The 15,902-nt window shown below is 40.8% G+C and overlaps 1 protein-coding gene across 1 annotated transcript in view; it reads right to left on the reverse strand.

The window, feature by feature from the left end:
- STX18 (syntaxin 18) overlaps positions 1–15,902 on the reverse strand; it is a 63,983-nt gene that overhangs the window by 4,740 nt on the left and 43,341 nt on the right. Inside the window, exons 4-7 of the mRNA XM_065659478.1 lie at positions 15,743–15,820; positions 15,573–15,639; positions 11,149–11,264; positions 6,349–6,437 (exon numbers count right to left, since the gene is read on the reverse strand). Coding sequence (XP_065515550.1) covers positions 6,349–6,437; positions 11,149–11,264; positions 15,573–15,639; positions 15,743–15,820 — 350 coding nt within the window. The remainder of the gene's footprint in view (positions 1–6,348; positions 6,438–11,148; positions 11,265–15,572; positions 15,640–15,742; positions 15,821–15,902) is intronic.

Below are 15,902 nucleotides of genomic sequence, written 5' to 3' on the forward strand. Positions count from 1 at the left end.
CAGTTCCTGTAACACTTGTCATTACCCTCCCCACAGTGGAACAAACCCCAGATCTAACTTGCTCACGTTACTTTGCAGGAAGGAAAAATACAGTGAGTGAAATCTGTTCCTTATCATTGAGTAGGGAAGGCCATTGAGTGCTTGTCATGCTCTTCAAGCATGTGATGCTCTTCATAACATCTTTGCATTGTCCTTCACATTACTCACAGACTGCCCATGGCATGAACAGCTTTTAGATTTCACTACAATATATTTTGATATATACTTCATACTTCACGAATAATTTGCTTCAGTTATTCCATTAGACCTCTTCCATTTAAAACTCACGAGTAATCAATGAAATGCCTTAGTAAACTTTTAGCACTAAATTTTCCAAATACAGCATAGAGACTTTATACAGGAAAATCAGCTTTGACTTTTTGGGTGTACTTGACTGCCTGATCTATTTGGGATTCACTACAGAGCAAGCTGTCATGCAGCAAGTATGATGACATGGTTTGCTGAAACAAAACCTGCACAGACACAATTGGAAAAGGTATCCCTTGGTGTAGTGGAGCCTGTTGGAAGCTGTGTCATAAGGGCTGTGTTCTAGAAAGAACCAGTTAGGACAGCCTGAGCTGGGATTTTAGAGGTGCTGAATGAGTTCATCCCACAGTCTGGCAGCTCAGCCACTTGGCTGCAGGCAGCTCATGCGCAGGGAGCAATGTGGCCTGCCCCAGTCATCAGGGACAGCAGGGCACCTTGTATCAGAGGGGCCACAAGCCCCTCTCTGGAGGGGGGAGGTAAAGCTTATTCAAGGTATTCTACCAATCAATTCGACATGACCAAAGCCTCAGTAACAGCCGGACCTTTGCAGTACACCCACAACCAACAAGGTCTCTGCACTTTCCTCCCAAAGCTGGCAAAGACCTTGTCTGTGTGGTTACACAGAAACAGACACAGGATACACGTTTCCATTGAAACAGGACCTGCTCCCTGCCTCTGGCAAAGCGGAGTGGGAAATCCAGCAGTGCAAATACGAACCCGGAAACAGGATTCAGAATGCAGAGTTTGGCAATGGAGCTGTGCAGGACAGCAAGCCCTGTTCTAGGTCAGTTAGTCTCCTTGTTCTGAGCCAGCCTACATAACACCAGGATCCTGGCATCACCCAGTCACGTTACACTTTCATTAGCAGTACAAGTGCAGCAGTCCTTGTGGTCACCTTGCAAGGTCTCATCCTTTTTAACAGCAGTGTCTTGCCAAAGGAACACCAGCAGAGCAGCACTGCTCACAATCTGACTGGGTTTGCAGTCACTGCAACAGGAACTGCTCGCTATCTGAGCAAACACCTGACATTTAAGCTGGCAAAAAAGGAGGGGCTGCCCAGAGAAAATAGTAAGTACTTAGAACAGTCATCTTGTGACAAAAGCAAAAAGGAGGAGGGGGGAAAAGAAGGTCTGAATCACAGAGAATTATGGATTATGGAAACAGCAAGTTGTATTACATCAGTGAAAGGCAAACAGGCATTTTGCTTTTAGAGCAGCACTACTGAAATAGCTGGAAATGAAGCACTCTACTGCAAAGGAGCTTAAATGCTCCAGTTCGTCATTAAGATGCAACATGAAAGTCAGTGGCTATGACATGCAGTTCACATGACCCGCAGCTGCTTGCAGAGCCAGTCTGTAGCAGTAACATAATCTAACATTACTTAGTGCCACGTCTGGTGGCCAGCTTTGGCTCACCACTGTGACCCCCTCCCTGTCCCCGCTGTGCCACCAGCATCTTTACCCCAGTTCTTGATGCTCTTCCTTACACAGCTTGTGTGGCTTCTCATGTGGTTCCCTGGAAACGATCAGGAATGTTCCACCTGAAACTTCTGCCATATCAAGTGCTTCCATAGCACTAACAGAGAAGAAGGAACGTGCACACTGCTGAGGGTGCAGTGAAAAAGATCTAGGGCAGCCACTGAGGAATTTGTCCTGCTCCTCTCCCTCCCTGCATGCACCATCCCAAGCAAGTGCTGCTGCTCATCTGATTCACACTGTGACACCTTGGCTCACTGACCACTTTTCCTCCTGAGTTTTCTGGCAGGTTAATAAACTGAATCCCACCACAAGACCAGATGATAGGGCTGGCTTAAGGGATATTAGGGAGCAGGAGCTGAGCAAGACTGCACTGCCGCAGCAACACAGAAAAGCAAGAGAATGAGAGAAGGCAAGCCACCTTTCTGACCCTCACCTTCATCCCCTCCTTATCTTGCCCCACACCATCACCACTGCCTCCCCCCTCCCCCTACTTTGTGCTGTAACAGTTTTCATCTTGCTTTAGGCTCCTCAGGGCCTCAGAGGAACACTACCTGACTCTCTGCCAACAGCAAATTAAATGTCAACCTGCATGGCTTATGGGAAATGGCTAGTGCGTTAAAAAACAGGAATCTGTAGGTTTAATCTGGCACAAGTGAGTGTGAAATGACAGGTAAGCTTAAATAGTGAATCTCATAGAAAAAGGTTTAGTCTTCACAGTCTGACATAGATATTTTATGTCATAAAGAATAATGAAAAATGATTTTTCATTTCTTTTAAAATATGCATTTCTTTTCATACTAGAGGTTCACTGTCTCCCTGACTGGCAAGATCAGCTTCCTCGCCTTGACTAAAGGGCTCCAGAGAGTCCGAGCTTACAGATAAGGAGGGCAGGTACTGGGCACTGTTACCTTTACTGTGGGTAGAGCAGCCTGGCCACACGAGTTGAGGAGAATGCACTGCACAGCTCCCTGCACTCCCACTGACTGCCACCTAACCACCAGTGGTTTTGTTAAATATAGAAGTGTCGGTGTTGCAATACATTCAAGTGTCAATTGTCACTGCTGGCTGTGGTGACTCTTTCTACAGATATACATAATTACATGTATCAATATAATTGACTAATACAGTGATATTTACATCACAGTGGCAGGCGGTAAAAGCTGTTTCATCAGTGCACTCCTTTATGTTCACTGTATGTCTCTGGTTTTAGTGAGTCACCTGAGGAGTCACCTCAGAGCAATAAAAGAGCCACAGGATTTAGCACTGAGTAGACTGGTTGGTCCTCAAGTGACTAACTGGGGCCACCAAGCTGTAATTGTTTTTCTGACTTCTGCAGGGATAACTATTTCTGCTGACATACTCAGCACCATAAATTCCCTATTTTGCTGCCTTAGTGAAACTGAGATAACTAATTTAGAAATTTTCAATAAAGAAGCAGTGAATGATTTTAATCCCTTACAAATAGCACAAATCCACTTGAGAAAGCATTCTTTAGGAAGTCCCTTTGATATTTAAAACGCTCCACTGTCACAGATTACCTTTTAAACCACTAAGTGATCTTTGCAATGTGCAATCATGGCTGATGGACCTCTTGGTGCAGACAGACAGCAGTTAAGATATGCTAAACCAGTCAGCTGAACAAAAGGTTAGAGCACAGAACACATCAGGTACCAGGGTGTCACAAAGAGATTTCCACCATAGGGACATTAACCAAACTCCAGTGATCAGGATAGCTCAATGACTGTTAAAGGAGTCCCTTAGGGCAGGGAAATATTGTTACCTAAGTATGTCAGAAAGTGACAAACTGCTTAAGATACCTTTGCAAGTCTAATGCATGCAACACATAACCACAGTTCTGTTTTGATAACCCATGCGGTAAACCATTCCATGTACTGCATCTGAATTTAAGACAAAACCAACCAAACAAAAAAAGATAAAGTCAGGGAAAATTAGGTATTTTCACTACTTAAACAGCAGAGACAGATTTTTTGTCTCCCAATGCAACCAGAAGACACCTGCTCACTGTAACTATAAGAACCATTAATATACCTATACTCAGGGTTATAAACTGAAATTTATTGTGCAAATCATACCATAGTCCTGCAACCACTTTGAACAATGTAAAGCTCTCTCCTGTGGGTAAAATACTGATAGAAATCACTGCTGTAGCGATATGATCGGCTTTAATTCATTATTTTACCCAGAGGAGGAATCACGGAATCACGATTGAGAATTGTTAAGTATGATCTGACACAAAACATTCCAATTTAAGACCAACACAGCAGTTTCTACACTGTAACCTGCCCTCTTCATAGAATCATTTAGGTTGGAAAAGAACTTTAAATCATCAAGTCCAACCAATTAACCTAACACTACCAAGTCCACCATTAAACTATGTCCCTAAGTGGCACATCTACACATCTTGTAAGTACCACCAGGGATGGTGACTCCATCACTTCCCTGGGCAGCCTGTTCCAATGCTTGACAGCCCCTTCAGGGAAGAAATTTCTCCTAATATCAGCCTAACCCCCCCTGCTGCAGTTTCTTCTCATCCTATCACTTGATACTTGGAAGAGACTGACCCCCACTCACTACAACCTCCTTTCAGGCAGCTGTAGAGAGCAATAAGGTGCCCCCTGAGCCTCCTCTTCTCCAGACTAAACATCCCCAGTTCCTTCAGCTGTTCCACATCACATTTGTGCCCCAGGCCCTTCACCAGCTCCATTGCCCTTCTCTGGACCCGATCCAGCACCTCAATGTCTCTCTCATAGTGAGGGGGCCAGAACTGAACAGAGGATTCGAGGTGCAGCCTCACCAGTGTTGATGATCACAGGGGGATGGTCACTGCCCTGGTCCTGCTGGCTACACTATCGCTGATAAAGGCCAGGATGCTGCTGGCCTTTCTTGGCTGCCTGGGCACATGCTGGCTCACGTTCAGCTCTGTCTATCAGCACCCCCACGTCTTTTCCACTGAGCAGCTTTCCAGCCACTCTGCCCCAAACCTCATGCAATTGGCCTCATCCCACAGATCCAGCCTGTCCTGATCCCTCTGTAGAGCTTTCCTATCCTTTAGGAAGCCATTTTTTTACCCAGCAAACTACACCCATCCAAGCTATGAGCAACCGGTTTCTCCAGGAGAACGCTATGGGAAACTGTGTCAAAGGCTTTACTAAAGTTTAGGTAGACAACATCCACAGCCTTTCCCTCATCCACAGAGCAGGTCACCTTGTCATAGGAGATCAGGTCAGTCAAGCAGGACCTGCCTTTCATAAACCCATGCTGACTGAGCCTAATCACCTGGTTGTACTGTACGTGCTGCGTGACGACACTCAAGATGATCTGCTCCATAATGTTCCCTAGCACCCGGGTCAGGCTGATGAGCCTGTAGTTTCCCAGATCTTCCTTTCAGCCCTTCTTACAGATGGGCATCACATTTGCTAACCTCCAGTCAACTGCAATCTCCCCAGTCAGCCAGGACTGCTGATAATATGTACAGAATTCTCTTTAAAGAGAAAAAGGAAAGCAGGACTAAGCCTTTAGATTTCAGACTGGCACTCAAGAACAGTGTAAGAGCATAAAGCGCAGCCTCTGAAGGACCTTTTCTCTGACAAACCATACCATAATTATGTACAACTTACTCATCTCTGACTGGAAGAGTGATGCATATTGTGTTTGGGAACATCTCTAATCACTGCCAAAGAAGCTTCACATACTCATGCTGCAGCAGCCCTTTGCTTTAGTAAAAGTCACAATTTTGAAAATTGCACGTCTACTGGCTGGTTATAAATCAGGTTTTCTTTCTTTACATAAATGAAGGCAATGTATGCTAATGGAGGGGGGCTTTCTAAGAATTCTGAGCCATGTTCAAAATGAGAAATTTTAGGAATATCAAAAAGCCTAACAGACAGGTTGCCAGCAATCACATCTATGTCAGAAATTCTGTATGTATCAGTTCAACTGGAAGTAGAACTGGATCAAACAAGACATAAATGTGCTGATAACAGGGAAATGCAGAAAAGAATCCATGAGAGAAGAAATGCAGAATCTATGAGATTCTGTTGTGACAGAAAGCTTGTTGCTGTTCCTTCTAGTAAGCCAATCTGATTTTGATAATCCAAAAAATAATAATAAAAAGGAATAAAGCATAACTGCATAGTTAAACAGTGTAATTATTTAAGGTGTGCTGCTGAAATAGTCCACGGAAAAAAACAGCCAATGCTTTATTCTTTCATAAGTTTCATAATGCTTTTTCTGATGTTGCCTCAATTTCTATTGTTTCCTGGCTAAAAAAGCAATTCCTAACTAATTGTAAAAACTATTTTAGTTTCAACTGTTGAAAAACAGTTGCATCTCATTTCATGGCTCCATGTAAGTATTTTGTAGCAATTTTAAATATTAACTGCTACCAGAAGAACCAGGAAGGCACGTGCAAAAGGCATCTCTTGTCATGGCAGTCTGCATAAAATGAAAGTTGAAAATTAATTTGGGTGAATCTCTACTTTCACACATACGAATACAGCAGAAAATGTAATAAAATGGACAGTAAGACACAAGAGATACTTACCATTTGTATTTCTTCAGGTGACAGCTCATCTTCGCCTTTGCCATCCCCCCATAACCCAAGGTTACTTGGGGCATCAGGGAGATTCCTGTCTGTAAAAGAACCACCAAACACTTGAGACAATGCAGGACACCAAACAGTGAAGTGAAAATGACTTTTCATCCATTTCAGAATGCTGATGAAATTGTTTTCTCTCATTTGTCATTAACTGAGATTCACCCTACACTTACAGCGCAAAATTACACTAATAACCTTTAACATCCCAACAGGGACAAAATTCAATGCATATGTTTAATTTTGTGAACTACGAGGAGTTGCACATTGACAATGAAGGATGTGAAACAATTCACACTGCACTAAGACTTGCTACGGCACAAAATACCATAACATTTGTCTTTTAACAGGAGAAAACACATGATTTTCAAAATGACAGTCTGTATGCAAACTGCTATCTTCCAATGAGACTTGACCAAACCACAGCTCCTCATTCCAAGAAGTAAAACCAGAATCTCAGCAACATTCTGAGCAAAGCTCACAGGACAAGCTCCATCTCCTCATGCTGTTCAATCTGCATATTGCAGTGCCAGTCCTGCTGCACGCCGTGCAAGGGGTCTTCCTGTGTATAACAAGAATCGGATCTGATCCCACAAACTAACCCTTACGCATCATAGCTGCTTCATTGATTTCAGTAGTACTTCCCCTTTGATTAAGGCTAATCAGCTGAATAAATCTTAGCAGGAGCTGGGCATAAAAGAACTTGAACAGCTATTTCTGGAATATTCCCTTCTGGAAGATTTATTTTTAGGCTTAATTATATACTTTTGATTATAGATGAAGTTGGAATGAGAAAGAAAAGACGCTGTACTGCAGGAACGTACTGTTTCTGAAGCTGTTTGAGCCTCAATGTTTAAAATCCTAACAATAAGACTGCACTCTTGAGAAGGCCTCTCCCCTCCTCACTGGCTGTGGCATTTTCACAAACCCCAAGAGATATTTGCATCACCCCACAATGGATCAAATCTGAACTTGCTTTGAGCTATCAGATGCAGGCTGCAAATTAAAATATAGGAAGATATAGTTTCTACTTTTTCATAATTTCAGATTTCCTTTCATCCCAGTCCATTTTTTCAGGCATTTCCAAGGACTGTGTTTGGTTTTGTTATAACCTTCTAAACCCTTTTCTTTTTTTCAATTGCATAAGCAGCACTAATGCATCATCATTCAGGTAATGACTTGTCTTGGGAAGCCTCTGAAAGGAGAAATCATATTCACAAATAAACATATGAGAATGATTATAAAGAGAAATTTTCTCCTTTATTCTTTACTATAATAATTGTGAAAACTCTGAAGGGGGCCTATAGGGATGCTGGGGAGGGACTCTTCGTCAGGGACTGTAGTGACAGGACAAGGGGTAACGGGTTAAAACTTAAACAGGGGAAGTTTAGATTGGATATAAGGAGGAAGTTCTTTCCTGTTAGGGTGGTGAGGCACTGGAATGGGTTGCCCAGGGAGGTTGTGAGTGCTCCATCCCTGGCGGTGTTCAAGGCCAGGTTGGATGAAGCCTTGGGTGAGACGGTTTAGTGTGAGGTGTCCCTGCCCATGGCAGGGGGGTTGGAACTAGATGATCTGGAGGTCCTTTCCAACCCTAACTATTCTATGATTCTATGATTCTATAAATATTATGAGAGGATTGTTGTTTATGTCTCCTTTATAAATGTGTATTTTGCTTCCCAACAACCAAGCCACGATGTACGAATAATGACAAGGTTACAAATGAGGGATGTGAATAAGGAATCTAGAAAATAAACTAAAAAAACCCCAACCCCAACCCAAAAAACTATGTTTTCCATGGGGCATCAGCAGTATTTCAAGTCTGTTTCACAGACAGACAAAACTGAACTTGTTTGGGCAACCAGTGTATTTACATTGTATCAATGAATTATTTACTGGGTTCAAAGAAAATAAGATAATTAGTTTATGGAGCCAAGGGGAAAAAAAAAAAAAAAAGGCATATTCTTATTTTATCCCAGAGGAACCAATTACATTCAGACACTGTCAGCACTGTTAAAGAAACAGCACCTGTATCCAATGTGATTTTTAACAAGCAAGTTACTTATGGTAAGAGGTAAATGAGAAACATGTACCTCCCCAGGGTTCCTCCTGTCACTGCGGTACCTTTCTGGCTTTCTGCAGCTTTCATGGAGCTGACATTAATGCTTTTATACAATTCACCCAGCAAAAGCCAAACTCCATTTCTTTTGCAGAAAGAGAAGTAGTTAACGCATGACAGAGACACAAAAGTCATGATCAGATACTCTGAACCTTTCCCCACGCTGAAAGGAGACAGCTGCTAAGCTTGTGGACCAGTTCAAAAGCTACTCATTATTTACATTTACTACATAAACTAAATGTCAAATTAGTAATATGCAAATAAATACTGTCAGCATAGAAAAGCAATCTCCAGAGAGACTATTTTGCTACCATGAGGCATGTCCAGTATAATTCTAATGTAAATGGGCACTCCGCCTCAAAACAAAAGTAATCACATTTTGCTTTGGTTTCTGCCAAAAACCCAGACAAAACTCAAGTTGTGCTTCAGCATGCCAAGTAGGACATTCAGCTGCTCATCATAACGTTCACCTTAAGGACAGGACCACAAGCTGCCCTCAGAACCATCTTTACAGCTGAGATACTGAGCACAAGAGACCCGATGATGATACCTAATTCCTAAATACAAATGATCACCATTCTCGAAACCACCATCATCCTGAGGATGAAACAGTTTATTTCTAAAAGTGTTCATTTCTCCAGCTGCTTTGAAATTTAAAAAGTTACCTGGGGCAGAGGGGAAGGCTGTAAGATTGAAACTGAGCTGCTTGCTTCCTAGTCAACTTGTTCATGCTGTTTCCATTCTTAGACAACCACCTACCAGCGAAGTCACGAGGCTCATTTCTATAAGCAGCAGCAACCAACACTTACGTGAGGAATCAGAGGCCATGTGCATTTACAAACTGTTTCAGATTTATTTTGATGTACAAGATTTCAAAGACCAGCCAGCAATCCTTCCTAAGCACTGCCTTAGCACCACTTACATGACAAGACCCTACTTTCTTCTAGAAAAATTAAAGCATAAACTAGTAAGAGGCAATTGGAGTAATCACGATCAATGTGCAACAAACAAAGCCTCATTACTGCTTATCGCAGTGGTTTGCTGTGTCCAAGGCAACCAAAGGAGAGCATTTTCCACACTGTGGCACAGATTTGTTGGAGCTAAAAATGGTACAGACACTGTGGTGGGAGTGCACACTTCCTGAGGTTGTGGAGACACTCAGTACCAAGGGAAGAGCATAGGGCAAGGAAGATGCTACTACAGTGCTGTCTCTGCTCATGCTAGCACACAGCTGTGGAACACAGATAACGTGTTAAGGTGAAACTCATCTGTGTGCTGCACCACTTAAGATGCACTATAAAAATGCTGCAAGCACTAGAAACAACCCATAATCAAAACCTTTACTTTTTATAATAAACTTAAGTGTCTGGGGGGGAGCTGGGGAGAAGCCTACTGATAGGGCTACAGAAGTACAAACTGGTTTAGGAAGATAAGCAATGCCATATCAGAAAATGAAACCACTTGCACACTGTGAGGTAATTCAGTATTAGGGACTTCATCCAGAAATGGAGTACCCACTTCACACGAATCCATCTTCTGTAGTACCCTCAAATCACCAACCAGAGGAACTTCACTCTTTTAGCAAAAATCACACAAGAAACAATAACTGATTATCAGAATAATGTGGCTATCCAGTGCATTTATTCTGTCTTGATGAAGTATTTCCCTAACTTAATGTCAAGTTTCATACAGTTTGTTTCTCTCTCTCAAAAAAACAAATTCATGCTGTGTGTACCTGAGACTCCTCTAGACAGCACAAGCAGGAGAACTCAAGCCAGGAAAAGGAAATCCAGAATCACAGAAACAAGACTTCTCTTTAGGTATGAAACCTGAAATTATCTGCATAGTGATGATAACTCTGAAAGGCACCCTGCAACAAAGTTCTGCCATTGTACACATCCCAGGACAGACCAAAACAGCTAAGAGACAGGAGTTGTATCCCCCAGCCTCAAAAGCAGGCCACCAAGGAATCAGAAGCAATGTTCACATGTTCTGTCAAGAACAGCACTAGCTGAAATGACCCTGGGGTAGGAAAGACTGCCTGGATCTTCTGGCTATCTCCTGCCCACTGAAAGATAAGATGCGATCCTTCCAACAGTAAAACTCAATGCTATGGAGAAGAATATCCCCAAAACATCTGGATCTGGCCAGCCAGTAACCTCCTCTCTATAAGCATATTCTACCTTTGAGTTTCTACTGTTTAAGTGTCCAACTCAAGGTCTCTGTGCTTGGAAACTAGAATATGTTCCCAGGAAGTCACTGAACTACCTTCCAATTCCTTGCCATCAGTGAAAGGAATGTGGAAATATCAAGACAGACCTCAGCAGACACGTAAGTAGATGGATATTGATAAAAGTAAATAAAAAGGGAAGCGTTCATACAGAGTTCATTGAGAGGATGAAGGATCCACCAAGGCATATGTTGTTTTTATGCTATTTGGAAAAGCATGCCAAAAGTTTAAGATTTTGCTTCCTCAGTCTCACAATGTGCTTCACCAAAGCCTGATCGACTCCGGGAAGATGAAAACAGAAGACTGCAAGTCACAGAAAAAGGCCCTTGTAATGTGAAGGAGGTACTATTGACCAGACAGGCCTTACCACAAAAAGTAAACTATAACTAGGTTTTATTCTTACCTTTGCTTTCCTCAGCAGAAAGTTTTTCTTCTGAATCATCTAAAGGATTCTGTGAAGATTTTTCAGGGGAAAGAGGTGATTTGGACACACTGCTCGGCTCAGGTTCAAGCCTGGACCTGGAAGCACAAGAGCCTATAATTTAACTGATCTTATACAGCTGAATTTCTCTGAAATGAGAACCACCACAGATTATTAAATTCAACACTTTAACTGTTTAACTGTTGCAAACTTTGTGTTAAGTATTCAGCTGTACTTAGCAACTTTCACTGTAATATTATTGCAAGTAATATTTACAATTTCACTTTATATTGTCAATTATTGAAGAAAAAGTAAGAAAATAAACCAGAATTAGCATTTTCCTGAAATAGGTATTTTCATTTAACTAGCTTTAAAGAATCCTATGATTCTATGAACATGGTATAAATTTCCTCCTTACTACCATAATTTCTTTTTAATTTCTCAGAGTTGCAGTCATTGCTGTTATCAATATGAGTTAGGCCTATAAGACTCAAACTATATGAAGAAAATTTGATTATAACCTGCAGCAACTGGTATGAGGTTCAACAAGGCAAAGTGCTGGGTCCTGCATTTGGGCCACAACAACCCCATGTAACACTACAAGCTTACAGAAGAGTGGCTGGAAAGCTCATTAGAAAAGGACCTTGGGGTGTTGATTGATGGCCAGGTGAACATGAGGCAGCTTGCACTGAAGTGGCCAAGAAGGCCAATGGCATCAGCAATAGTGTGGCCAGCAGGGCCAGGGCAGTGATCATCTCCCTGTACTAGGCACTGGTGAGGCCTCACCCAGTTCTGGGTCCCTCACTATAAGAGAGATACTGAGGTGCTGGAGAAGGTCCAAAGAGAAGCAACAAAGCTGGTGCAGGGTCTGGAGCACAAGTGTGATGAGAACGGCTGAGGGAAGTGGGGTTGTTTAGTCTGAAGAAGAGAAGGCTCAGGGGAGACCTTATCGCTCTCTACAACTGCCTGAAAGGAGGTTGTAGTGAGGGGGGGGTTGGTCTCCCAAGTAACAAGTGATAGGAGAAGAGGTAACGGCCTCAAGCTGTGACAGGGGAGGTTTAGATTGGGTACTAGGAAAAATTTCTTCACCAAAGGGCGATCAGGCATTGGAACAGGCTGCCCAGGGCAGTGGTGGAGTCACCATTCCTGGAAGTGTTCAAAATACGTGTAGATGAAGCCCTTAGTGACATGGTTTAGTGGTGCTCTTGGAAGTCCCGGGCTAATGGTTGGACTTGGTGGTCTTAAAGGTGTATTCCAACCTATTCATTGATTCTATGAGTCTATAACAGTTTAACCAGGATGAGAGTTATCCTTGTCTGCTAAAAGACACAATGGACTATTTAGAAGCAAGGAAAAGTGGACTACATAAACTACATACTACATCTGAGTCTCTCCTATGTAATTTTAATACAAAGGCGATGCAAAAAGTAAGAAGAATATTCAGTGATTCTATATTAAGTACTTGTCAAGTATGTTTCACTGCGGCACCAAAAAAAGCTTTAAATTAGCAGCAACATTTTTTCCAGTAAACTCCCCTGGTTTACTGTGGTCTGCAATGAATGCTGTACTGCCACACTGTAGACTGTTAAATGTTCAGCAATTATGATGTTAGAGAAGATAAAGAACAAAAAACCAAAAAACAGTGGGTCTGAATCACCTTCTGTGCCACCTTCATCACTTCCTCCCCTCTCAAACAATCAACAGTTAATCTCACTCTGATCTGCAATCTTTCCCTGCTGCTTAACTGGAGGTGTTGAATTTTGCGTTCCTCTCTTTTGTATTGTGTCTAAATTCTACCCCATAATTAGAAAATCCTCAGAAAACCAGAATATAATGCATTAGTCATCACTGAGTGACTATGTTATTTAAACAAGGAAAAAATATTAAGTGGGAACCTGTCTGAGTTCTAAAACCTCTGCAAGTACTGGGCTTTTGGTAATTTTACAAAAAGAACTCCTCTCTCATCTCCTCATTTCAAGTTCCAAATTTGCCTAATAATGAGGAAAAAAAAGACTCATCTGGATGTCCATGTAGTTCAAATAATAGTTTGGATACTAATAAAACATTAGTTCCCCAGATAATAAAAATATCCACTTGATTTGAATAACTGCATACATAATTCACAAGATATTCTAATGGAAAAAGAAGTTTCAAATTGAAACGAGATATGAATTTGAATACCAATAAACAAAGACGGGAAACGAAGGACCTGTACAGAAAGAGCTGCTGCTGTTTCTACTTCTCAACTTTTCATTCCTGGGAATTAGTCCCATGTAATAGGCAGAACTTTTTAATCAAAAAATATGAGCTAAAACATAAAGGCAACTTATGGAAGAAAATTGTAACACTCAGACAATTTGCTGAAGAGCTTAAGATGGTCATCAGTATAAAAGGAAACACGATGAAGTAGATTTCTACTGCAAACCTTTCAGTATTGTCATGATACGTATTTTGACTAATTTGCAGGAAAAAGAAAGATCTGCACTAGGATTAATTTACTTTTAAAGAAAAGCATTCTTTATTCTTTCTTGTTCTGACTTTGCACAATATGCTAATGTACAGAGTTTTCAATTAAAAATGAACAAAATGCCTGGGATACACTATTTAAAGAATGCCTAAGGTTTTTAAGTAATGGTACATGTTCTTATCACATTAGTGTCTGCAGAAATCCTTGGGGAAATTACAAATGAACTAGTTGAAGGCATATGAAAAGAAAGACATCTTTTCTTCAAGTCATCATAAAGATTGGTTTATGCCTGTAATTTATTTAAACTGGATTTTAACTTAAATGACAATTTAGCCATTACATCACATCTGCAATGATACAGACTCCACCTGGTCAACATCTGTTTTCTACCTCTTAGATCCACAAAGGTAGGCAAAGAGGTATCCTCCAATATTATATAAAAGAACTGCATCTTCTGGGTTAATTTTTAATGCCTTATTGCTCTTTATTTAAGTAGTGTTCTAACTTCTGAAATAGCTCTTTCATTGCTCTATGTTTACCAAATTGAGTTTTTTCTGTTTAGTCATTTGAGAAATCTTGTACTTCACATAGAAACGGTAATATAAGAGTATAACAAAAAGAAAAGCTGGCACTTGTTAGCCGGTCCTGTAACTGCAGGAACCATGCTATCTTTCTTTGAAGTTCTTTAGTGTGAAGAATACTGATAAGGTTATGTATTTTACACACGAAAAGTATCACACAGTTTGTTTCTGTATATTTTTTCTGAGAAGTTATGCGAGTTACAAAAATACCAATGCCTGCCTTTTCTCTCTTAGCAAATCTCAGAACTGGTTTGGGATATTTTGCCTACTTGGTTTTGGCTTGTGCTACAATTTACATCCCAGGAGGATATATTTGAGTGCATCTAATTGTACTTAATAGTGCTGAATCACTCTGAAAAAGATGTACTTATGGACTTTGAAAACATCTCTCTAGTTTCAATGTAAATAGCTGATGGAGCCAAACACCAAACTGATAAGCAGTATAAACTCTTGGAAAAACACTCAAGAACTTATTTATTGATGTGTATGTTCTGGAACTTGTTGGTTTTAAACTGAAATGTACAGAATGGAACATAAGGTTAGAATTCAAATAATGCTGGTCGAGAAGACATGGAAAGCCTTTCAGGTACTAAATTCCAAACCTATTCATTTTCCTTGTCATTCTTACACCTGGAAGTGTGCAGAAAAAGGAACCAAAGTAGTGTGGGGTTTGATGCTTGACTGAAAAATACCCAAAATCAAGTTAAAAAAAAAAAAAAAAAAGGACCAGAAACGCAGGAAGCACATCCTCTTTGACTTCTCCCAGACATTTTTACCTCTAAATTAGCAGCCTGAATATATACCATGACAGGAAGCAGAAACTATTTTGTTTCAGCTACAAGGTATACTCAAGTTCCTACTTGCCATGAAGACCTGCCCTGTCAAGCAGCATTTATTCACAACACAGTCACTTGCTTTAGCAGAAAGACAGCAGCTTAAACAAAAAAGAGAACATGAGAGAGAAGTGAAGATCTCTTGCACCCAAACAGTATCTTAAGTAGCATCTTTGAGACATATTAGCAATGTGCAGGATTTTGTTCTAAATTATTTTGTGCAGAATATTACTTAGTGGGACACAGGAAAATGTTCTGTTGCATTTGTACAAATCCAACAAGTTTATAAACCCACATTTTACTGGTTTGATGCTTTAACATTTACATAAATGAGAAGAACAACAGTATTGGCACTCTGCCACTTACAGATACAGCTTCACATGCCTGAAGTGCCTGGACACACCTACTGACAGCAGAAGTTGCTCATCCAGCTACAGATTTCTGTTAAAACAATCTCCTCAGAATCTAAACATGAGTAATAGTTTTGTTGAATGTCTTACAAACTATTTTTTTGACACTACTCACAGTCTCTTCTTATCTATCACTCGCTTAACTCGGATGGCTCTTTGTTCGGAATACAGCTTACACACTCCTGTTCAAGACAGTAGTAAACAAAATCTGAGGTTAGAAGAGCATTATTTCTTTCTTGGAAAATACAATTGTTCATTTTTAACCATTCAATAAATATTAATTACTTTTTAAGTAATCTTCAATGAAGTCCAAGACAGCTGTTCTATGCTCCTTTACCTGAGCAGACTGGACACCCTTGTGTGCTGAAATACAAAAGAAAGATACAACACAATCTTTTAACCTCTTACTGAACTGCACAAAAGTTTGCCTTTACAGTTGATACAC

Source organism: Lathamus discolor, chromosome 1 (assembly GCF_037157495.1).
Source record: "Lathamus discolor isolate bLatDis1 chromosome 1, bLatDis1.hap1, whole genome shotgun sequence".
NCBI classification, from domain to species: Eukaryota; Metazoa; Chordata; class Aves; order Psittaciformes; family Psittacidae; genus Lathamus; species Lathamus discolor.